General features: G+C 38.1%; 1 protein-coding gene across 2 annotated transcripts in view; it reads left to right on the plus strand.

Annotated features, from left to right (window-relative positions):
- The first annotated feature begins 4,366 nt into the window (after nt 1-4,366).
- Nucleotides 4,367-26,850, plus strand: part of rbbp7 (RB binding protein 7, chromatin remodeling factor) — a 36,405-nt gene continuing 13,921 nt past the window's right edge. The window contains exons 1-7 of one of the 2 annotated variants that reach the window (XM_061963853.1): nt 4,367-4,513; nt 4,883-5,027; nt 11,991-12,136; nt 15,463-15,639; nt 15,742-15,857; nt 17,012-17,172; nt 17,238-17,364. In XM_061963853.1, coding sequence (XP_061819837.1) covers nt 4,498-4,513; nt 4,883-5,027; nt 11,991-12,136; nt 15,463-15,639; nt 15,742-15,857; nt 17,012-17,172; nt 17,238-17,364 — 888 coding nt within the window. In that variant the 5' untranslated portion in view covers nt 4,367-4,497. The remainder of the gene's footprint in view (nt 4,514-4,882; nt 5,028-11,990; nt 12,137-15,462; nt 15,640-15,741; nt 15,858-17,011; nt 17,173-17,237; nt 17,365-26,850) is intronic. The other variant, XM_061963855.1, reaches the window with a different exon arrangement.

Genomic DNA, 26,850 nt, shown 5'->3' on the forward strand with positions numbered 1-26,850 from the left:
AAATTCTAAAGTTAATGATTATTTGCAAAAAAAAAATGTTTATCAGTTTGAACATCAAATATGTTGTCTTTGTAGCATATTCAACTGAATATGGGTTGAAAATTATTTGCAAATCATTGTATTCCGTTTATATTTACATCTAACACAATTTCCCAACTCATATGGAAACGGGGTTTGTAGTTTTTAAGTGTCTTTATGGCCTTGCACATTCTTACCTATCTGACCTGCTTTTAGCGTATCGATCCTTGTGGATCTTGAGGTCCTCTGGAACTGGCCTTTTATTTTTACCAAATACCAGAACAAAGACCCACAGTGAGGCGGCATTGATCCACTATGGCCCCCACCCTGCCAGAGAGGATCAGGACTGCAGAGACTGATTTTCTTTTTTTTTAAAGGCTAAAGACACACCTTTTTAATCAGGTTTGTGTGTGTTTGTGTGTATGTATGTGTTCTCTTTACGTCTTTCTTTTTTTTGTACAGCACTTTATGTTTGCAATGGTGCCTGTGTATGAAAGTACTATATAGATAAAGTTTGATTTGATTTGATCTTGTGTCTCCTTTTAAGTCTGTGTGGTATAAAACAAGTAAAAAAGCTATCCAGTATTTGCTTTAAAATCACATTCTTTTTGAGGTTAAGATTATAAGAAACACTTAAAACATTGAAATTAAATTCACAAAATCACAATTTGATTTAATATTATTGATATAAAATAAGCCTCAACACATCCAAACATCCTGAAAAATCGATGAAAATTCAGTCATTTTAGACCTCAACAATCACAAAAAAGTCCTCAAAATAATGACTAAATAACGAGACCACAACACTGCTGGTAAACTCATAAAGATTGTGTAAATCTTAAGGGATTTACTTTCCCATACAACTAAAAAAATTTGATCTTTATGTGTGTAGATTGCTACGGAAATATCAACACAGCACATCACACAAACATAACTTTTCTGTCTGGGCCAGACTCTAGTCCTCCAAATCTGGCATGAAAAAACGTGATCTTTAGGGGTGGGCGTATCGATCTAGATATCAATAGTATAGTAGGTTGGGTATTGGTATCGGATCTACAAAACCCAAACCAGTGAAGTTGGCACGTTGTGTTAATCGCAAGTAAAAACAGAATACAATGATTTGCAAATCCTTTTCAACTTATATTCAAATGAAAAGACTGCAAAGACAATATATTTAATGTTCGAACTGAGAGACTTTATTTTTTTTGCAAATAATCATTAACTTAGAATTTAATGGCAGCAACACATTGCAAAAAAGTTGGCACAGGGGCAATTTTACCACTGTGTTACCTGCTTTTCCTTTTAACAACACTCAGTAAGCATTTGGGAACTGAGGAGACCAATTGTTGAAGCTTTTCAAGTGGAAAAAGACAGTCTAGTACCCTCACTCTTTTACAATTAAGCCACGCTGTTGTAACATGTGGCTTGGCATTGTCTTGCTGAAATAAGCAGGGGCGTCCATGATATCGTTGCTTGGATGGCAACATATGTTCATTACATCGTTTTTAACTTTCTGCCTCAGCCACCGAAACTGTAGTTTCTATTGCGTCCATATGTTGTTGTGTTTTAGCCCTAAAGTTGATGTGTTGTGGCTTTATGTTGTGGTGTTGTGGCGTTAGTATTTGTTGTGGCTTTTGCAATCGTGCTGTAGCTAAACGTTGTTGTGTTGTGGCATTTGTTGTGGCTTTTGCAATCGTGTTATACATAGCTGAAAGTTGTTGTGTTGTGGCTTTATGTTGTTGTGTTGTGGCGTTTGTATTTGTTGTGGCTTTTGAAATTGTGCTATAGCTGATAGTTGTTGTGTGATGGCTTCATGTTGTTGTGTTGTGGCGTGTGTTGTGACTTTTCTTGGCTATTGTAGCTGTTTATTACAATGAGAGTAGTAGCAGGTCAAACCAATGTTCATTCAACCTGTAGAGATGTTGGTTGCACATTATTCTTTAAATTAATATCATATTGTTTTTATGTTGAAAAACAATAGTAAAAGTAGCAGGTAAATCTACTAATAAAATATTGATTTCTGTACTTTTATTGAAAATGTATTGAACGTTGAAAATGAGAGCAGAAAATGTTTATTCTTGTTAATTCAACCTCAAGTGTCTGTTGCACTTAAATGTTGTTTACTTGCTTGTTTGTATCCATGATTCATTTATACCAAATTCCCTTACAATAAATAACAGGAATATAGGAAACTTTACCTGCAATGTCCAGTATTTAGTCTTTCACCATCACACTGGTTGATTTTTTTTTGCTAAAAAGTTACACCCCTTTTATTTGCTTTATCATAAACAGTACAGGTTGTATAGGGGAAGGTAACAAACAAGGCCAAGCTTTATCAACAAGGTTTATATGTTCTGTCTCACAAACGTACAGTGATACTTACTACATTGCAATTAGCAAAAACGTAATGTTTACTTTATCCTGAGCTCCCTTTTTCATCTCTACTTTACTCTTTTTACACCCTTGAGCACCACTCTTAATTGTTCTTTTAGGCCCCATTTATAATCTATTGTCATGGTCATGGTTTAAATTGTTTCGAACATGTGTACAGATACAACTAATAATAATCTACATATTCTCTTTTCTCTTTACTTGTTCGGAAAAAAAGTAAAAAGAAGCTAAACTTATTTAATCCTACCCCTTTTCCAATTGATAGAAATTACTAACACGTGTTCACTTTTAACTATCATTTTTATTCCACTTTGTATCCTTTTTATGATGTTGCCCCTGTTGTTTTAAATTGAATTGTTGTTTTACTTTACCTATGTTTTGTACAGCGCTTTGTGATTTTATCTGTGAACAGCGCTTTACAAATAACATTTAATTACTTACATTACTTTCTGTTCTCATAATTGTAACACAAATTATGTCAGTGAAATACAACAATTATCTTAATAGTTAAGACAGTCGTGATTCACATAATGAGATTAATAATATCTAATTTTCAACAAAGTTCAAGATGTTTATCAAGATTCTTCTTCTTGTACTTTGTAAACACCTGTAGTCGGAACAGCCTCTTGAACTGGACATTGTTCGACATCTCTGCTTAATCCATTCCAAAATGTTATTCCACACACTGATACACTAAAGGTCTTGTGTGTGCATAGAAATGTTTTAAATTACATTTTCCTCTCAGGTTATATTTCTCCTCTTTTGTTGAGAATAATTCTTGTACATTCTTGGGTAGCAGGTTATAGTTTGTGTTGTGCATAATTTTAGCTGTTTGCAAATACACCAAGTTATTGAGTTTCAGTATGTTGGAGTCAATGAATAAAGTGTTTGTATGTTCTCTAAATCCAACATGATGTATTATTCTGACTGATCTTTTTTGTAACACTATTATTAAATGAAGTGTACTTTTGATATCCTTACACATGCGAGCAGTGGAGAATATGAAGTGGCTTTTGGTCCAGAACAAGTTTTGCTTTATTCATTATTGAAATATTTCTTGCCACCTTATGTTGTAATTTTTTATATTAGATTTCTAGTTCATTTGATCATTTATTACAACACCCAAAAAAAAATTTTTTTCACCCTTTTAATATCTCATCCGTATGTTTGTATTTGTGTTTAACTTTCTCTTCTACTGTAGCCAAATAGCATTATCTTAGTTTTACTGAGATTCAAAGATAGTTTGTTTTTGTCAAACCATATTGTAAATGTGTTCATTTCTTCTGTTATTATTTGTATTAGCTTCTTTGTGTTCTCCTTTGAACAAAACGCAGTCGTGCCATTCGCATATATCACTAACTTTAAGTCCTTTGTAACTTTACAGATGCCGTTTGTATAGAGATTGAATATCGTTAACAATATAAATGAATAATTAATGATGTAAAATTAATAGGGTCTGATTGTATAAGTTGCTAAACAAGTTGAACCCTCCAAATGCCATTAGTCATTGAAAGTGTAAAAAGTGCGCATCTCGATGGACGCAGTTAGAGCTATTCTGACTATGTCGCCTCCTGGTGGTTGTGAGCCTAAACAACTGCCTGATGTTTACACTTTATTTTACACTATTTATCCATCCATCCATCCATCCATTTCTACCGCTTGTCCCTTTCGGGGTCGCGGGGAGTGCTGGAGCCTATTTATACACTATTTATTTAGTTTTATGAAATAAAAGTAAATAATTGTATTATTTAGTTTTTACTGTTACATTGTCTTATATTGTTGTATTTAAATACCGTATCATCAGCTGATCATTAATTAATTTAGGTAAAAATTGAATACTGGCCCTGGATGGGTTTATACGAGCAAAATGTGTGTCTCTCGCGAGACTTGTGTCTGCGCAGTTGTCGCGCAAAGCTGACCTTTTCCTTTTCCGCGCTCTCGCGCGTGCGCAGTAGCTCCTGTGGGCAGTTCCCGCGCTGAATAGGAAGTGTGTACTTGCAGCGAGGGAATACAATCCAGCCCCATTAATAACGTACCACAGGGCTAAAATAAATGGTAAACACCCATCTACTCAGATAGAAGTGGAAAATGGCCGATAAAGAAGGTAGGTTTATTTAGTGTGTAGTTTGAAAATGTGTTCATCGTGCACTACATAGTAGCACGCTTCCCGGCCGTTACATGGGCGTTAGCATCGCATGCTACCTCTGTCAGCAACACATGATAAAACGTTGCTAATATGTCAGTCGACGGAAGGGAAATATATGATCCTTTACATCATTATATCAACTGTATAAAGGGATTGTATTTATTTAAGTATCAAGTATGCTAGTCCTCTTGAAGCGATGTAATGAACTATCAGGTCACCACACAGTACTTGGATTTCTACTGGTCACTTCATTTGCCTGTTACGTTACACCCTGTAGGCCACCGTAATTCATGCTAACACAACCTTTGCCACGGTATCATGCTGCAGTGTATGATGATGCTGTGGAGGAAAGAGTCATCAATGAAGAATACAAGATTTGGAAGAAAAATACGCCTTTCCTGTACGACCTGGTGATGACTCATGCCCTGGAGTGGCCCAGTCTGACTGTACAGTGGCTTCCAGACGTCACCAGGTATTTATGCACTCAAAAAAATGCAAAAAATTGGATTGTAAACCATCCATCCATTTTCTACCGCTTGTCCCTTTCGGGCTCGTGGTGGATGCTGGAGCATATCTCAGCTGCATTTGGGCGGAAGGCGGGGTACACCCTGGACAAGTCGCTACCTCCTCACAGGGCCAACACTGATAGACAGACAACATTCACACTCACATTCACACACTAGGGCCAATTAATTCTTGCCAATCAACCTATCCCCATGCATGTTTTTGGAGGTGGGAGGAAGCCGGAGTACCAAATGCATCTAAAAAGGAACTGCACTTAGGGCTGGGCGATATATCGATAGAAAATGACTGTATCGTGATATCGAGTATACGTTCTCACGCAGTTGCTTTTAGCTGCGGGCATTACACTACAGGCTCTCCTCCCTCTTTCCTGTCTCTCCTTCTCACAGACCGCAAGCGCAGCTTCTACACACGTCACATACTGTCACGTCATACGTCACATACGTATACGCCCTCCCCGAGCAGAGAGGTAGCAGCATGGCTAACGTTAGCTGTGATGCTAGCGGAGTGGTGCAAGTGGTGATATGAGAGAAAGAAGGTGCAAATCTGGTAACAAATGGAGGAATAATTAGTTCCCAAGAAAAACAGCAGGGGGTCCATCGTCTGGCGGTGGTTTGGCTTCAAGTGGGAATATGTCGAACAGACAACCGTAATTTGTCAAGTATGGGGCAAAAGCGTTGCTATAACAAGTTGCATTACTGCTGTAACAAACAGTTCAGGGTGTCCCAAGTTACCGGAGTGTGTTAGGTAAGGAGGAGGAGTTTTGTCCCTCCAGAGTTGTTGCCGTAGGGCTGTGACATAGGGTGTGTGTGGTTGTGGAAGGAGGTGTGTGATGTTGACATTAAAGAAGCGGTGGCTACCGAACCTGCTCTAATGTCTCCCGTTTATTATTTTATTAGATAAGTACACTGTATAGGCGAACCCAGGACACTCTGCTACACTGCTAATATGTAGCATCATTTGAAAAGTCACCTGCTAGACCAGGGGTCGGGAACCTTTTTGGCTGAAAGAGCCATGAAAGCCAAATATTTAAAAATGTATTTCCGTGAGAGCCATATAATATTTTTTAACACTGAATGCAACTAAATGCATGCAGTTTTAAGTAATACCAACATTTTTAGAGTACAATAAGTCTCTTATTCTTTTTAATAACATTGTTATTCTGAAGCTAACCAATAATAAATAAAATACTTCTTACCAATAATGCGACTTCTTGAACAGATGCGGTAGAAAATGGATGAATGGATTAAAGTCCATGAGAATATTTTATGTTTTTAACATTATTTTTAACACTGTGATTACCAGCGGAATTATTCATTGCTTCAGCTAAGATTTATCTGAGAGCCAGATGCAGTCATCAAAAGAGCCACATCTGGCTCTAGAGCCATAGGTTCCCTACCCCTGTGCTAGACAATGAAGAGTGCTTACTCCGCACGTCAATATCTCCGTTCGGTGCCACGCGTCCACACCATCAAAATGCCGAGGCAAACATTTCCAGATCAACACCGTATGAAAAAAATAGTGATTTTTTTTTAGTTGTGATTTCCTTCTCTGCATGAAAGTTTAAAAGTAACATATATTAATGCAGTATGAAGAAGAATGTTTTAATGTAGACACATAATCATCATACTGCTGTGATTTTATGCATTAAATGTTCATTCAAGGCTAAGGCAAAATATCGAGATATATATCGTGTATCGCGATATGGCCTTAAAATATCGCGATATTAAAAAAAGGCCATATCGCCCAGCCCTAACAGCACTATTAATTTCACACACACATCACAATGTTCACGTTTTCTTTCAACAGCAATACTGATTACGACACGCTGCAGACATAATGACAGTCAACAAACGTAGTAAAATGTCTGTTACAATGTCTGCTTTTACTGGGATGTTGACTGATAGAATGTTAAAATGTATATACGTTTAGATAAAGAATAACTCCTAATGCTCCCAAGAAAAAAGGGAGGTGGGACGACGCGTCTTTTCGGGTCTTTTTCACCATTGCTGGGTCTAAGTTGGCTGTCAAAAGTGTACCAACGTCTCAGTTTATTTCCACATCATTTTACTATCCAGGTGAGAGGCATGATTTATAATCAAGAATAAACTTTCACAAGCTCCGAGGGGAGAAAGCAGCTCACCAGCTCATGATGTCAATATACTGTAGCGGCATAAGGAAGTTACCTCTTTGTAAAAATAGTTCCTTAACGTTTGCACTTAACAATATTGCAAATACTTGGTTAATATTCAGGTCACAAAATGTAAGTTAATTCAGCATTGTTGGTGCTTTTTTGGACGGTTATTTATTGGATTTTATGGTCGAAATAGACACAATTATGTCATAGCTCTCATTGGCTCCAGTGTAAGAAAACTTTTATTTATGAGTTAAAATGCAAAAAAATAAAAGACGTGTTCTTGTCTCTTATAAGAATTGTGAATCATAAGCAAAATTCCAAAAAAGTGCAGTTCCCCTTTGATATGATTGGTCAAATTTTAACACACACAGATTATTTGATTTGAACCCAGATCCCTTCTGCTTGTACACTATCATCGATCAACATTAACAGCATTAAGTTGGGGACGGCGTGGTGAAGTTGGGAGAGTGGCCGTGCCAGCAACCTGAGGGTTCCTGGTTCGATCTCCACCTACTACCAACCTCGTCACGTCCGTTGTGTCCTTGAGCAAGACACTTCACCCTTGCTCCTGATGGGTCGTGGTTAGGGCCTTGCATGGCAGCTCCTGCCTTCAGTGTGTGAAAGTGTGTGTGAATGTGGAAATAGTGTCAAAGCGCTTTGAGTACCTTGAAGGTAGAAAAGCGCTATACAAGTATAACCCGTTTACCATTTACAGTTCACAAGAGAAGAAGGCCATGCATGTTTACATCAACAAGGAGATTAATTAAAAGCTACTAAAGATGAAATTTAAGTCAATATTTATAGCAGTGTTTACTGTACATTCATTTACAAACATTTAAGTTCCGGCAGTCGTGAGTTGACGCACCACTTTATTTAGTCGACAAAATTACGTATAAAATATAAAAGTTTAGACCTCTTTAAACTTTCCTTGAAACACCTTTATATAGGCTACCTGCAAAACATTTGTTTAACACAAAAGTAGCTTAAGCTTATGGACAGGAATGATGGTTAGTCATTTTTTTTTTGGTAAATATTTTTAAGTAGGGCTGGACTATTATATGATCGTGATCATTTTGTTCATATCTATGATTGTGCTTACTAGAGTTGCAACAGTACTAGAGAGTTTCATAAATAAAAATAGAATACTCAAAGAGAACCAGTATGGATACAGAGCTAATGTTTCAACTTCGATGGCTTTAATTGAAATTACAGAAGTGTGCGGCAGCAGTTTTTATGGATCTAACTAAAGCATTTGACACAATTAATCACAATATTTTAATAAAAAAACTAGAACGATATGGCATCAGAGGGTTAGTCTTAAACTGGATAAGAAGTTATCTAATGAACAGGAAACAATACGTGAAGCTAGGCGAACAGACGTCTACAACGCTAAATATATCCTGTGGTGTACCTCAGGGATCAATACTAGGACCTAAATTATTCAATCTCTATATAAATGACATTTGTAAAGTTACAAAAGATTTAAAGTTAGTATTATTTGCAGATGATACAACAGCGTTTTGTTCAGGAGAGAACACACAGAAGATACTACAAATAATAACAGAAGAAATTAACAAATTAAAAAGATGGTTTGACAAAAACAGACTATCGTTGAATCTCAGTAAAACTAAAATAATGCTATTTGGTAACAGTAGAAGAGAAAGTCAAACACAAATACAAATAGACGGAATAGAAATTGAAAGAGTAAATGAAACCAAATTCCTAGGTATAATGATTGATGATAAATTGAACTGGAAATCTCACGTAGAAAATATACAACATAAAGTAGCAAGAAACACGTCAATAATGAATAAAGCAAAACATGTTCTAGACAAAAAATCACTTCATATTCTCTACTGCTCACTAGTGTTACCATATCTGAGTTACTGTGTAGAAATATGGGGAAATAATTACAAAAGTACACTTCATTCATTAACGGTGTTACAAAAAAGATCAGTTAGAATAATACATAATGTTGGATATAGAGAACATACAAATCCTTTATTTATTGAATCAAAGATACTGAAATTCCACGACGTAGTGAATTTGCAAACAGCTAAAATTATACACAAAGCAAACAATAACCTGCTACCCAAGAATATACAACAATTATTCTCAAAAAAAGAGGAGAAATATAATCTTAGAGAGAAATGTAATTTAAAACATTTGTACGCACGTACAACACTTAAGACCTTTTGTATATCAGTATGTGGAATTCAATTATGGAATGGATTAAGCAAAGCAATCAAACAATGTACTAATATGATCCACTTCAAGAAACTCTTCAAACTTAAAGTGTTTACAAAGTACAAAGAAGAAGAACCATGATAAACATTCTGAATTTATTTAATTCATCCATTCTTTTATTCTTTCACTCTCAAAATAATCTTACTTATCTCATCATATGAAATGTAACTTACTTCACCAATTATTATTTATTTACTTATTTTTATTGTGATTACTTATGGAGTATATTGTGAATAAATTGAGAACAGGAAGTGAACAAAAGTTTTAGCAACTGTTATGTAAAAGAAAAGGGGTAGGATTAAATAAGCTCTGCTTCTTCCTACTCCTTTTCGAACATGTTGAAAAGAGAAACTGGAGATTGTGATGTATCATGTTGTATGCTTGCATGTTCGAAATAAACTCAAACTCAACTCAACAGTACAGGTAACTTACTCTACGGTCTGCACCTGGTTTTAGAGCCATGGTTTTGCTTCTTTTTTGGTACGTTTTGTGGGGGTAAAGAAAACTTTTTTCCCTCAAAGTAGGGTTGGGTGATATGGACAAAAAAGTATATTTCAATATATTTTTACTCTCGATATTCGATATATTTTTCGGTGAAAATATTTATATAAAGATATTCATTTTTGAGCGAAATTCACTGAAATTGATGTGAATGACAACTGTACTGTAAACAGCCAGTGGCACCTTTATTAACCCAGTTAGTCAAGATGAGTATTTACAGCACAGAAAATAAAATTAAAAAATATTCTTTCTTTCTAAAATGAATAAATAGCTGTGCAAATAATACAAAATGTATCAAACTCAGAAAAAAAAATTATTTGCAGGCAGGCACTTTTTAATTCCCAGTCGACGATGTAATGGACTGTCACACACATACGGTTCTGACTTGACTTGATTGTGCGACTATGATCTTGTTGGTTGTTTCAAAATGATTCACCTGTTCAATGTTGAAATATAAAGAGTATAAATAATGAACAAAATGTCAGCTACTGTCTTGTTGTAAAACACCAATGAAAATGAAATGTAGCATTTAGACAGACTTATGCTGTAGCAAAAGTCATCACATGTCTGCCACAATCTTGTGTGTTCTTAAATGTGTGTACCACGTCTTCCAGTTTTGATTTGGGCTTACATAGTAAACAACTCAAATGAATGTGTTACCCAGACGCATACATGTGTCCAAATGTGGCCAAATAGACGCATTGTGGGTTTCCTGGACGTTGTCTACGTCGCTAAAAGAAAAATCTAAGGAAGAGAATTCCTCTGCCATCTTTCACTAGTTTTTTTTGTCCATCACTGATGGTGGAAACTTTACACTAGACTTCAGGCAACGTGGATCCTGTGCCTCTCCTGTCTTCCTCCAGACTCTGGGACCTCGATTTCCAAAGGAAATGCAAAATTTGCATGGTTGGGTGATGGTTTGGGGTGCCATGTCATCTGCTGGTGTCGGTCCACTCTGTTTCCTGAGATCCAGGGTCAACGCAGCCGTCTACCAGCAAGTTTTAGAGCACTTCATGCTTCCTGCTGCTGACCTGCTCTATGGAGATGGAGATTTCAAGTTCCAACAGGACTTGGCGCCTGCACACAGCGCAAAATCTACCCGTGCCTGGTTTACGGACCATGGTATTTCTGTTCTAAATTGGCCCGCCAACTCCCCTGACCTTAGCCCCATAGAAAATCTGTGCGGTATTGTGAAAAGGAAGATGCAGAATGCCAGACCCAAAAACGCAGAAGAGTTGAAGGCCACTATCAGAGCAACCTGGGCTCTCATAACACCTGAGCAGTGCCAGAAACTCATCGACTCCATGCCACGCCGCATTAACGCAGTAATTGAGGCAAAAGGAGCTCCAACCAAGTATTGAGTATTGTACATGCTCATATTTTTCATTTTCATACTTTTCAGTTGGCCAACATTTCTAAAAATCCCTTTTTTGTATTAGCCTTAAGTAATATTCTAATTTTGTGACACACGGAATTTTGGATTTTCATTTGTTGCCACTTCAAATCATCAAAATTAAATGAAATAAACATTTGAATGCATCAGTCTGTGTGCAATGAATAAATATAATGTACAAGTTACACCTTTTGAATGCAATTACTGAAATAAATCAAGTTTTTCAAAATATTCTAATTTACTGGCTTTTACCTGTGTGTGTGTGTGTGTGTGTGTATATATATATATATATATATATATATATCCATCCATTTTCTACCGCTTAATCCCTTCGGGGTCGCGGGGGGCGCTGGAGCCTATCTCAGCTACAATCGGGCGGAAGGCGGGGTACACGCTGGACAAGTCGCCAACAACATTCACACTCACATTCACACACTAGGGGCAACACTCAGATAGACAGACAACATTCACACTCACATTCACACACTAGGGCCAATTTAGTGTTGCCAATCAACCTATCGCCAGGTGCATGTTTTTTATATATATATATATATATATATATATATATATACACACACACATACATACATACATACATACATGCATGTATAAATGTGTGTGTGTTGTGACCTCAGGCCAGAGGGGAAGGATCATGCGGTTCATAGACTGGTTCTGGGAACCCACACATCAGATGAGCAGAATCACCTCGTCATTGCCAGTGTCCAAGTGCCCAACGATGATGCCCAGTTTGATGCCTCGCATTATGACAGTGAGAAAGGAGGTTAGTACACCTGTCACTTAATATGAAGACAAATACAAGCGAATTGAATAAAGAGTAGAACATGTACATCCTATCCCATGACATTATTGATGAGGTCATAATGATAATAATAATAATGATGATGATGATAATAATACAAGTTAAATTAAACAAGACTATAATATTATGTCAATATTACATCATTGATGAGATCATGTCACAGTCTTGCTTTTATAACAGTAATATGCTTCATTGTCTTTTGTTCATATGAAGACAACCTACACTAAAACACCTGACCATAGTTTAGTAAGTTCAATGAAGATTTTATTTGAGTTTATTTACCACATTCTAAAAATTTAGTTTCCTGGAATTCCACATTTTTTCTGCCCAACATTTCCCATTGATGTGTATTGTTTCCCTACATTCCTCCGCCTATTCCAGCATCAATACATTCAAGATGACAATTTTCAATATACCAAAAATTATCACTTTAGCCCTCATTCTACATTTTCCATGATGAATTTCAGTTCGCTTTCAGCTCTTCAGCATTCACACATAAGTTCTACACAAATGTCCTTCTGGAGTTAACACTGTTCTTTGTCTTACAGCAGGTATGTTGATGGACATTCAGCTATGCTGAAGGTTTCTCAGAGGTAGTATTAGTACAAAACCAAAACAGAAAATGTTGGCATGGTATGGAACATACTTATTTGAAAATGTGTACCTTTGTCCATCTATCTCGTAATTTGACTTTTATCTTTACATTGACATTCGCCCCTTTTTTTCAACTTGGCATTTCCCTCCTCCCTAATGCCCTAAGATCTATTTTTGGTGCTCCAAATTTATTTGTGGCAGGCCACCATAAATGTAGGTAAACCAATGCTGATTTGTATAGCACTTTTGGGGTCACATCAAAAGAATTATGAGTCCCAAGGATGCTAAGTGTGTGTTTGTCTGGGGAGACTGTTTAAGGATAAAGAGAAGGATGAATTAAAATCTGTGGGTTTGAAGGATTTAACCAAATCTTCTCTAGGGCAGTGAAAAACACACATTTAAGATCCTTGGGACCTATACTTTTTCCAAAGCAACACAAAAAGTGCTTTAAAAAATCAGTGTTTCCTATACATGTTTAACGACACAAATAGATTTGGACCACTAAAAATAGATTTAGACCACTATTCACATTAATACATACACATTTAATATTAATTGAAGTGGTGTTTGGACATATTTTTACGGGATACTTATTAATATACTTCTGCATTGGAGAATTTGTATTTGTATCAACTGTAATTATTTTACATTTGTTTATATTGACAAATGTGAGGTTTTAGACTGCTATATTTTTCAATTAGGGACACTCACGTCTCGCTTGGAGCTATAGCTGCTAGCTCCTTGTAGCCTTTAGCCTACCATGTTTACATTTTGTAAATTCACTAAAATACAAGGAAAGACAAACCCTTGTGTGCTTATTGAAGGACATTTAGCTGTTAGCTGGCTGTCAAGCTTTTCATGAGTAAATGTGCCGCAGGATAGCTAGGAACTGCAACAATTAATTGATTAATATGATAAGAAAAGAGCTTCAAATTATATTGTGTTGCTTCAATTAATCTTTAATGAGTTAATACAACTTGGATCAAATCTGAACTGTACGCAGTGCTTGAAACTTAAAATTAGTTATGCATGGCTGCTGGAAGAGTGCACATGAGAGCAGTGGTGTGACTTCCGTGATCTGTGCAGTGGCAAACAGTTGAAAGTTGCAATGGAGAGAAACGGCTCAAAGAAAAAACCCCAAAGAGGGTAAAAAGAGAAGAAATTGCCGAAAGGAAAGCAAAATCAAAAGTCTGGGATCATTTTTAACTAGAAAAGACAGAGAACATGGTGCATAGTCAAATAGAGCTGGCATTCTACAAGAGCACTAAATGGTTGCTGAAGTAGATGAGCTAAAAGCACCCTGCATATTTAATGAGTAAACAACCAGAAACTAGGTAAACGTGTTCTTTTGCAGGCACATGCTTGACTCACATAAAAAAACATTTATTAGTGTATTAACAGTCTGTATGTTAATGCTAACAAGTTTGTCCAAATGTCAAACACCACCTCAACGAATATTGAATGTGTAAGTTAATACATACACAATTTAGAATAAATATATACAGTGGTACCTCAACTTACAAGCTCAATTGTTTGGATTACCAAGCCAGTGATTCAAAATACTCTTGCCTCAAATTAGCCCTGCCCATAGAAATTATTTGAAATCAATTAAATCCGTGCTTGGCCCACCCAAAAACACCACCATTTTAACATGTAACATGTTTTTTAAAAATAAATACAAACTTCTAGATAAGAAATATTGTTTGGAAATCAATACAATATAATGTACTACAAACAACTACAGTATTTCTATGAAATAATAAGATAATATTGGACAGCATTTACCTTGTGAACCGGACTAAAAAGGTGTCTCCTTTGGCCTACTTCTCCATCATGTAACAATAGGAACTGTTGTCGGTGTTTGTGAACCCTCAGTACAGGGAGCAGCAGTCTTGCATTTATGCTTTTATGGTGACTGCCACGCGACGCTAGTACAAAAACACATACAGTATGCTATACATCTATATAACTGCAAGAATGTTTTTGAATTAATTAATTTTACAAAAGACGACACACTGAGGGAGCCGTACATGTCATAATTACTTTCATAAAACAAAACACTAATGTAACAAACTTAGCAGTGTTTGAATGGTTAGGTGTTTAATTTGTATTTATTTTTTAACATGTCCTGTCCAGCCACTAAGTGTTAAATATTTCAAACGGAACAAATATCATTCTTTAACCACTCACTAAAAATACTATACTGTTTTTTTCTGCAAACCTTTCAAGCTCACGGTTTGGGAAGTTAAACATACCGGGTAATTTAAAAAATAAACGGGATGTGATGAATTTGTGACAGATCCAATAGGTAATGTAACACATACTGGCGTTTAATTGACATCAATGTCTGATTTAATTTGTTTAGCACAGACTCTTAACTGACCTTTTCTCAAGCACGTCAAAAGAAAATGTACCGGTATTTAAAGTGTAAGTTTAGTGTAAGTGGGTCAGAGGTCATTTAATTAATGTTATCGATCAGTGCACAAAATCTGTTTTATTTTTTCAAATTTATTTGGCTTAATCTGGGGTGTGTGTTAATGGAAAGTGAAACCCTTAAAAATAATTGCAAATCACAACACAAGTCTCAAGCTAAATGCAACCTACACTTTTTTGCAACCTATACCTGATAGTGTGTGTTTTGTAAAGTAACGTGTTATGCTGTTTGTTTTTTTCATTATTTCTTTTCTTTTTTTCAGAGTTTGGTGGGTTTGGTTCAGTGAGTGGCAAAATTGAGATTGAGATCAAGATCAATCATGAGGGAGAGGTGAACCGAGCGCGTTATATGCCCCAAAGTCCTTGCATCATTGCTACAAAGACCCCTACTTGTGATGTACTGGTTTTTGACTACACCAAACACCCATCTAAGCCAGGTGAGTGTGTGCGTGCGCATTTCCACTGTTCAATAAATATACTGTACCTAAAATAATAATCATAGTTTATTAAATTGCCAATAATGCAATAATATATTTCAGATCCCAGTGGAGAATGTAGCCCAGACTTGAGGCTAAAAGGCCACCAAAAAGAAGGTTATGGCCTCTCCTGGAATCCCAACCTTAGTGGCAATCTTCTCAGTGCCTCTGATGACCATGTAAGTGATGTCAACAAAAAATAAAAACATTTTATCCAGCACAAATGGCTTGTGAAAAAAGTTATCCATAAATGTATAAAGTCGGCAATAAAGTTTAAAAAAAGAGCGTCAAACTGTGCGCTTTTGTTAGGAAGCTTCATTAGATTACAAGACGTTACATGTACAGTTTCGCCGCCAAGCACTTGTTACAGGTTTCTGTGTTTGCATTCATTTAGCACTAAAATGGGGCAGCGATACCTACTTTTTTTGTTTGGGCTGGATACTACCGTTAATACTACCAGTGCTATGGTAGAACCTAATTGCATTTTTTCTGCCAAAAACTTATTACAAAATCCTTTCTTAGTGAATTGTGAACGGCACTTTTGTCTAGTGACTCAAAGCGCTGTACATAGTGAAACCCATTATTTAAGTTACATTTAAACCAGTGTCGGTGGCACAGGCAGCTAGTGGGTATAAGGACACAACGGCAGTGACTAGGATGGTGGAAGCTGTGATCAAGCAAGGAACCCTGAAGTTGCTGGCACCAACTGATTCATGCCACCCCAATGTTCATTCTGAATGCCTTATTTTGTAAAACACCCCCCACCACAGAAGAAGAAAATATTTTGCGCCTCCCCTCCCCCCCAACTCTCCACTAAGACTATTAATAGTGTAATTTGTCTATAAAATTGTTATAATCATACCTCTGCATAACATTGTAAGCTTATTAACGTTAAAGGAAACAACACATCGGTCTTTCTTCGTCTCTCACCATGTTTACAGTGAAGCCAAGTACTACATGCGTTTCATCATATTCTGGTACGGCATAAAAAGCATGTCACCCAACCCTGGCATCGCACCGCACCCTTTTTGACAAAGACTGCCTTAGGACAACATTTAACGCATGCAGTAATGCAAAGCAACAACAAATGTTGAAAAAAGTAGTTTGCCAACATGGCCAAATTTCAGTACCAATTGTGGTCCTTGAGTCTATCCAACCCTGGTTTAGTCTACAGATCTCAGTTCCTCCCTGAATAGTACTGAAGTTGTCAATCCCTCAAAAAGTCTGCAGAGTTGCTCAAATCATTCAAACTGCAAAAAAACATGAAAAATAAGACCGGTTGAATTTGGACAATGTTCATGTAATCAATGTGCTTTCCACCCTGTGTTTTAAGACCATTTGTCTGTGGGACATTGGATCTGGCCCAAAGGAAAGAAAGTTGGTGGATGCCAAGACCATCTTCACTGGCCACACAGCAGTTGTAGAGGATGTCTCCTGGCATTTGCTTCATGAATCTCTTTTTGGTTCAGTGGCTGATGACCAGAAACTCATGATGTAAGTAGCTGTTACAAATCTTTTTAAACTAGTAAATTAATGACTTTTTGCTGCATCATCCCCAGATGGGACACTCGGTCCAACAACACTTCCAAAGCGAGCCACGCTGTAGATGCACACACTGCAGAGGTCAACTGTTTGAGCTTTAACCCTTACAGCGAGTTCATTCTGGCTACTGGTTCAGCTGACAAGGTAAATAAAATAATGTTGCTTTAATTCTGTGTTTATTAAAAACAATACAACTAAAATGCAGAAGCAGTGTTTGCAAAACTAAGTACATCTCATGACTTGATAGATCTTTTCCATTGTTACCTGAAAATAGCAGTCTCTCACATTGTTGCGGAAGACTTAAACAACATTCTTTCATACATTATTGCTTCAGTTCTCTCTTCTATTTTACAGGCATTATTTAACCACAACACTCTTAAAGTACCAGTAGAGTGAGAAAAGAAGTTGATATTTTATGCTTAATTGTGTTTCATTGTATCCATATCCATCATCCATCATCTATACATGTTGGCAATGACAGTGAAACCTGGAGAGGCGTGATTGGGAAGAATGGCCGCCCGAATCTGAACCCGAGTGGTGTTTTGTTATTGGACTTTTGTGCTCGTCACAGATTGTCCATAACAAACACCATGTTTGCGGTCTCATGTTTTGTACACTCGGGTGAAGAGAGGGGCGGAGCTTTCTACCGATCACCACCTGGTGGTGAGTTGGCTGCGATGGTGGAGGAGGATGCCATACAGACCTGGCAGGCCCAAACGCAATGTGAGGGTTTGCTGGGAACGCCTGGCAGAGTCTCCTGTCAGAGAGAGTTTCAATTCCCACCTTCGGAAGAACTTTGAGCATGTCACGAGGGAGGTGCTGGACATTGAGTCCGAGTAGACGATGTTACGTACCTATATTGTCGAGGCGGCCGATTGGAGCTGTGGCCACAAGGTGGTTGGTGCCTGTCGTGGCGGTAATCCTAGAACCCGTTGGTGGACACCGGCGGTGAGGGATGCCGTCAAGCTGAAGAAGGAGTCCTATCGGGTTCTTTTGGCTCATAGGACTCCGGAGGCAGCAGACAGGTACCGACAGGCCAAGCGGTGTGCAGCTTCAGCGGTCGCGGAGGCAAAAACTCGGACATGGGAGGAGTTCGGGGAAGCCATGGAAAACGACTTCCGGACGGCTTCGAAGCGATTCTGGACCACCATCCGCCGCCTCAGGAAGGGGAAGCAGTGCAATGTCAACACCGTGTATGGTGGGGATGTTGTTCTGCTGACCTCGACTGCGGATGTTGTGGATCGGTGGAGGGAATACTTTGAAGACCTCCTCAATCCTACCAGCACGTCTTCCTATGAGGAAGAGAAATAGCTCTACTATTTCTGGGGCTGAGATTGCCGAGGTAGTTAAACAGCTCCTCGGTGGCAAGGCGCCGGGGGTGGATGAGATCCGCCCGGAGTTCCTTAAGGCTCTGGATGCTGTGGGACTGTCGTGGTTGACAAGACTCTGCAACGTCTCGTGGACATCGGGGGCAGTACCTCTGGATTGACAGACCGGGGTGGTGGTTCCTCTCTTTAAGAAGGGGAACCGGAGGGTGTGTTCCAACTATCGTGGGATCACACTCCTCAGCCTTCCCGGTAAGGTCTATTCAGGTGTACTGGAGAGGAGACTACGCCGGATAGTCGAACCTCGGATTTAGGAGGAACAGTGTGGTTTTCGTCCTGGTCGTGGAACTGTGGACCAGCTCTATACTCTCGGCAGGGTCCTTGAGGGTGCATGGGAGTTTGCCCAACCAGTCTACATGTGCTTTGTGGACTTGGAGAAGGCATTCGACCGTGTACCCCGGGAAGTCCTGTGGGGAGTGCTCAGAGAGTATGGGGTAACGGACTGTCTTATTGTGGCGGTCCGCTCCCTGTATAATCAGTGTCAGAGCTTGGCATTGCCAGCAGTAAGTCGGACCCGTTTCCAGTGAGGGTTGGACTCTGCCAAGGCTGCCCTTTGTCACCGATTCCGTTCATAACTTTTATGGACAGAATTTCTAGGCGCAGTCAGGGCGTTGAGGGTATCTGGTTTGGTGGCTGCAGGATTAGGTCTCTGCTATTTGCAGATGATGTGGTCCTGATGGCTTCATCTGGCCAAGATCTTCAGCTCTCACTGGATTGGTTGGCAGCCGAGTGTGAAGAGACTGTGATGGGAATCAGCACCTCCAAGTCCGAGTCCATGGTTCTCGCCCGGAAAAGGGGGGAGTGCCATCTTCGGGTTGGGGAGGAGATCTTGCCCCAAGTGGAGGAGTTCAAGTACCTCGGAGTCTTGTTCACGAGTGAGGGAAGAGTGTTTAGTGAGATCGACAGGCGGATCGGTGCGACGTCTTCAGTAATGCGGACGCTGTATCGATCCGTTGTGGTGAAGAAGAAGCTGAGCCGGAAGGCAAAGCTCTCAATTTACCGGTCGATCTACGTCCCCATCCTCACCTATGGTCATGAGCTTTGGGTCATGACCGAAAGGACAAGATCACGGGTACAAGCGGCCGAAATGAGTTTCCTCCGCCGGGTGGCGGGGCTCTCCCTTAGAGATAGGGTGAGAAGCTCTGTCATCCGGGAGGAGCTCAAAGTAAAGCCGCTGGTCCTCCACATCGAGAGGAGCCAGATGAGGTGGTTCGGGTATCTGGTTAGGATGCCACCCGAACGCCTCCCTAGGGAGGTGTTTCGGGCACGTCCGACCGGTAGGAGGCCACGGGGAAGACCCGGGACACGTTGGGAAGACTATCTCTCCCGGCTGGCCTGGGAACGCCTCGGGATCCCCCGGGAGGAGCTGGACGAAGTGGTTGGGGAGAGAGAAGTCTGGGCTTCCCTGCTTAGGTGCCCCTGTGACCCGACCTTGGATAAGCGGAGGAAGATGGATGGATGGATGGATGGATGGATGGATGGATGTATCCATATCCAATCAAACTTACACTGAACAAAAATATGAACGCAACATTTTTGTTTTTCTCCTATTTTTCATGATTTGAACTCAAAGATCTAAAACTTTTACTTCATACACAAAACACCTCGACCTGACTGCAGTTCATCGTCGTAACCGACTTGAGTGGGCAAATGCTCACATTCAATGACGTTTGGCACGTTTGAGAGTGGTTCTCTTCACGGATGAATCCCGGTTTTCACTGTTCAGGGCAGATGGCAGACAGCGTGTGTAGCGTCTTGTGGGAGCGCGGTTTGCTGGATGTGGGGTTATGGTATGGACAGGCATATGTTATGGACAACAAACACAAGTCCATTTTTTATGGCATTTTGAATGCACAGATACAGGATGTCGCCGAAACCATCACCTCATGTTGCAGCATGATAATGCACGGTCCATTTGAGAGGAATAGGTATTTTGTGTATGGAGTAAACTAAAAGTTTTACATCGTTGAGTTCAATTCATGAAAAATGGGAGCAAAAACAAAAGTGTTGTGTTTATATTTTTGTTCAGTATACAATCCGCAAAGTATGTAATAATACTGTTCAAACATCACAAAATGCCACAAATTCAGTCAGCCCTTTTGAATATTCCGCTCTGAATACTTTCGACTATTTGTGGAGATTGACGTACTGGAGTACCGCTTCTGCACTCTGACCATAGTATAGTAATAATAATAATAATGGATTAGATTTATATAGCGCAGGCTAGTCATACTGGAAACACGCAAAAATTAAACAAAGATGTGTGTTCTATCATTCACAATTTCTATGTTTTTCTTTTTTAAATGCATTCTAAGTCGTAAATAAATCAATACATAAAAAGTTTGCCAACACTGTATCAATGGGGGCTCTCTATTTAGCCCACAAAACCCTCTAAATAACCATCCAAAACCTGCCAACAATACTCTTTATACATATCGTGACCTGAATATTAACCAAATATTAGAGATGTTATTATAAGCTAAGGCAGACAAACTATTTTTTAGCGGCGCAATGATACGGACAGCTAAGTAGCCGTCTGCTGCTTGTACTGTAAGCCGGCAGCGATGTCCTGCTCCCGTATCATCGCATCTCGGTTGTATCATCGCTCAACTAAAGACGATTTCTGCAGGGAGACTTTTCCTTGTTAACCCTTCGTGTGGATCATGGTTAATTATTCAGCTAAACGGGAAGATATGGGCATCATATCAGTGGTCATCGCAGTAAGAGCAGACATTGTACAGTAAGCTATTGTTTTATTATTTTTGTAGTTTGTATTTTATTGTTTATCACTTAACAATACTGCTACATGATGCTTAGTGTTTCATTAAAGCTGGATTTGTTTAGCAAAACTTCTAAAACTTGTAGATCATCTTCCTTATACTCAGGATCAACAATATAAGGTTCTGGATCATAATTTTTTCCCAAAGTAATTGTTGTTGGCTCTCACAAAGTCTGCATGATTTGCATTGTTGTTGGGGGGGAAGGGATCTGCAGTTCCTACCTTTTACGTCACGCGATCACTTGACTGGCTTCCTCATTATCTCTCAAAATGGCTCAGGAATCTCCATGAGATTGATACTATTTTTGATCATATCTATTTATTCGCAAACTTTATAAGTCTTTCGGTGTCATAAATCAGATATATATAGCTTTAATATAAAGGCAACTTGTTTTTCCATTCTACTGGTACTTTAAAGGGGACATACAAAGATTCCAATCTGCAATAAACACACTTACTTGTGGTCTAGCTACTATATATTGGATAGGCTTTGGGTGTACATTTTGATCCACAGTCAGATTTATAACCCACTTTATGAGTCTGTCTGCAAATGGTTTGTGTTTGAAGGCGTTCCTTTAAATTACAATTGAACCCGTTCTCCGAAAGTATTAGTTTATCTTTTGAAATTATTAAACATTAAATATATATCTTGACGAAAAATATTACCGCTTTTTTTGAAAAACATTTATAAACATATATATGCACTGGTCATAACATTTGGTACACCTTGTGTGTTGCATGATGCCACATCAAAAAAGGCTGCATTTACCATAATTTATCTTACTACATGTTGCATGTCGAGCTTATTGTGCGCCGGCCATGATTTGATGAAAATAATGGCACAATAGCACCATTTTTGTTGTCTGTGTTTAGCGGCTAATTCAGTTATATACTGGACTGTGATGACAAAACAGTCCTGTGTATATGTGAACAAATAAACCCGAAAATATTTATTTCATAGACATCAGGGGCAGGTGGGAGACTATGAGAAGAGAAAACAGGGCGGCTCAGCAGAGGGGGAGGAGCCAGGCCGACAAATGTGAACAAATAAACCCGAAAGTATTTATTTCATAGACATCAGAGCAGGAGGAGACTATGAGACGAAAAAACAAGGAGGCTCAGCAGAGGGGGAGGAGCCTGGCTGGCAGTCAATGTTCCCTTTATGGTGTCTGCGCAATTGTGCACTGCTCGGGCATCCTCTGCGCACAGCTAATACGGTATATGCCATGCGCAAAATAAAATACAACCAAAACTCTAAACAAAATAAACACATTTCAATTTACTCTACTATTTTGCAATGCAACAAGCGGCCACAACAGATAAAAATATGTTTGTCGACACTGTTCAAGTATTGTAACTTATGTCGCGAAGCTTTAAAGAGGAGAGGAGGTCTATTGACCACTTTATTGAGTAAAACTGTTTGTCGGCCGTAACCACACCAAAAAACATTAGCAAAAAAACGTACATCTAGCAAAACTGGTCATTTTCTGCCGTACAAACTAGGGATGTGGGAAAAAATCGATTCGAATTCAAATCGCCATTCTCACGTTGTACGGTTCAGTATCGATTCTCATTTTTCAAAAATCTATTTTTTTATTTATTTATTCTTTTTAATTAATCAATCCAACAAAACAATACACAGTAATACCATAACAATGCAATCCAATTCCAAAACCAAACCCGACCCAGCAACACTCAGAACAGCAATAAACAGAGCAATTGAGAGGACACACAAAGACGACACAGAACAATCCAAAAGTAGTGAAATAAAAATTAATATTATCAACAACAGTATCAATATTAGTTACAATTTCAACATAGTAGTGATTATGAATCCCTCATTGACATTATCATTAGACGTTTATAAAAAACATTGTCCTTTACAATTATAAAAGCTTTTTACAAAAATCTACTACTCTGCTTGCATGTCAGCAGACTGGGGTAGATCCTGCTGAAATCCTATGTATTGAATAAATAGAGAATCGGTTTGAATCTGAAAAATATCGTTTTTGAATCGAGAATCGCGTTGAATCGAAAAAAATCGATTTATAATCAAATCGTGACCCCAAGAATCGATATTGAATCGAATCGTGGGACACCCAAAGATTCGCAGCCCTAGTACAAACCATGCCAAAACCAACTCTGTTATTTGTCATATCAACAGCAGCCGCTCTCTTTCTCTTGCGCCATTAGACCAGTTGTCCTCAACCACCTGTATGGACCGGTACCGGTCTGTGATGCATTTGATATTGTGCCGCTCAGAAACTGATTTATTAACGACAGCGTTTTCTCCAACTTACCGTATTTTCCGCACTATAAGCCGCCCCGGGTTATTAGCCGCACCTTCAATGAATGGCATATTTCAAAACTTTGTCCACCTATAAGCCGCGCCTACGCTGCGCTAAAGGGAATGTCAAAAAAACAGTCAGATAGGTCAGTCAAACTTTAATAATATATTAAAAACCAGCGTTCTAACAACTCTGTCCCAAAATGTATGCAAATGTGCAATCACAAACATAGTAAAATTCAAAATAGTGCAGAGCAATAGCAACATAATGTTGCTCGAACGTTAATGTCACAACACACAAAATAAACATAGCGCTCACCTTCTGAAGTTATTCTTCATTCGTAAATCCTTCGAATTCTTCGTCTTCGGTGTCCGAATTGAAAAGTTGGGCAAATGTGGGATCCAAAATGGCCGGTTCCGTCTCGTCGAAGTCATCGGAGTCAGTGTCACTGTTGTCCAGCAGTTGCTGTGAAATAGTGGTCCGTGTGCGGATGGAGCGATTGCGTCTTTTCATGAACCGGAAACACCAAGAAGCACCACCTTTAAAATCATCCAGGTGAAGTTCGCTTGCTAGCGTTGTTGCCTTCATTCGAATAGTGATGGTGCTGACACTTCTGCTTGCTGCTCTCTGCTCAACAACCCACTGTTCGAGTTTGTCCTCCAACAGTTGCCATCTTGCTTTGTTCCCTCGGAAACTCTGTTTTGTCTTCTTTACCTGGCGCAGTTCATCTTCTTGCTTCCTCCACCTACGCACCATTGATTCATTTATGTTATATTCTCTTGCTGCTGCTCTATTTCCGTGTTCTTCGGCATGACTTATTGCCTTAAGTTTAAATTCTGCGTTATACGCGTGTCGCTTAGTAGGAGCCATTTTGTGGTCTTTACAGATGTAAACACACAAAGGAAATGAAACGAAAATCCGCGCGCTTCTTCTTCTTCCGGGGGCGGGTGGTTGCTTACAGTAGAAGAAGAAGCGCTTCCTGTTCTATGGGGGCGGGTGCTTACCTTGGCGGTTGCTTGCGTAGAAGAAGAAGCGCTTCCTGTTCTACCGGGAAAAAAGATGGCGGCTGTTTACCGTAGTTTGCGAGATCGAAACTTTATGAAAATGAATCTTAATATTTATCCATATATAAAGCGCACCGGGTTAAAAGCCGCACTGTCAGCTTTTGAGTAAATTTGTGGTTTTTAGGTGCGGCTAATGGTGCGGAAAATACGGTAACTTCCGCCTGTCTCACCAGACACGCAAATAAGCTTGTTTACAGATGTATAATGAAACTCCTGATATGAATTCATTTGTTGTATTTCTCATTTCTCTGTTACATGGGACAATGCACATTATTGAACATATAAAATGTAATGTGTCAAATTGTAGCCAAAGGCTAATTTCCATCTGCAGCACCTAGAAGGTTGATGGTACAGTATATAGAACAAGTCCATAAGAACTTAAGTTAGACAGCACCAACATCAGACATATACAGTACAATAGAATACACAGTTTCCGATATAACAATAAAAAAAGAATAGAGACCCATATAAAATGCATCCGGAAAGTATTCACAGAGCTTCACTTTTTCCACATTTTATGTTAGTCTTTTTCCAAAATGGAATAAATTATTTTTTGTCCTCAAAATTCTACAAACAGATACCCCATAAGTACTATGTGTATTTTTTTTTTTTTTTTTTTTTTTTTTTTAAGTGTGCAAATTTATTAAAAATAAAAATCACATGTGCTAAAGTATTCACAGCCTTTGCTCAATACTTTGTTTATGCACCTTTTGCAGCAATTACAGCTTTAAGTCTTTTTGAATTAGATGCCGCAAGCTTGGCACACCTATCTTTAGGCCGAGTCGCCTAAAAAAATCAAAAGTAGTCAAACAAAAATGAATAATATCTTCAACAGTATCAATATTAATAAGAATTCCAACATAACAGTGATTAAAAATTTCCTATTTACATTGTCATCACATAGATTTATCAAAAAAAGAAAAACAAAAGGACAATAGTGTCACATCACATTGCATGTCATAAACTTGACAAAACATTTTGACCAATATTTACCACAAGGATAAAAATAAGTCATATTCCAGGTTCATTGAATAGTTGAAACAAATTTAAATAACGAATCCCATGTTCCAATATATGACTCATTATTATCTAAATGAAGTTTTTTTCTACTTATACCATCTCCATAGCTTGTGTATACCAGTCAGTATGAGTTGGACTATCAACATGTATCCATTTTTTTAAATATTACCGTTTTTGTTATTACGCATATTGAAAGAAATTGATTTTTATTCTTTAATGAAACATTACTAAATTGATGCAGATCACCAAGAATACAAGTTTGCAGTGTTTTATACTTAGGAATGTATTGCTTCTTTTGTTGTTTTAAACCATAACTATATTCTCTGACATTCCCACAATAAATGAACAAGAGTTGCCCTACACCTCATACATACCTTGCTATCTACTGCACAAATTTTAAACAGCTGTAAGGATGTAAAATACAATCTATTCAATATCTTAAATTGACTTAGCTTATTTTAATGCTTCTAAAGGCCTTATTAGCATTTTTCCAAATATCATTCCATGATATGTCTCTTTCTAAAATGTTTAAGTTGATCATCCATTTCCGAACACATGCATCATTTGCATTCCTAGTATTAAGTTAATTTATTATTCCATAAAATATTTTATCAATGTTTTAATTGTATCCTGATTAAAACATGTATATTCAAGTTCATGGCTATTAAAAGTCATATTTTCAGGGGATATGCATTTCTTTACAGCGTGTTTTAAATTGATAACGTTTAAAAAAGGATTTCTGGGTATTTTATGTTGATCAACTAATTAATTGAACGGTATAAAAGAGTTTACATGAATAATATAATGAGGTTTATTGATACCTCTATCTTTCCATGTAGTCCATTTGACCACTATTTCCTTTAAAATGATAAAGTCTGTTTCATTGAACAAACTAATCAATAGATTATTGGATTACTAAAGTAATCAATAACTGTAGCTTAGTTTTTATGCTTTGGCATTGTTTAACTCGAGTATCCAACGTTGTACCGATATATAAGTTAAAAAAAATAGGTCTTTTTTAAGATATATATAATAATGATGATTATTATTATTACTATTTATTTAATTATTTATTTTCTTAATATATTTTATTA

This window comes from Nerophis lumbriciformis, linkage group LG06, assembly GCF_033978685.3.
Source record: "Nerophis lumbriciformis linkage group LG06, RoL_Nlum_v2.1, whole genome shotgun sequence".
Taxonomy (NCBI): Eukaryota; Metazoa; Chordata; class Actinopteri; order Syngnathiformes; family Syngnathidae; genus Nerophis; species Nerophis lumbriciformis.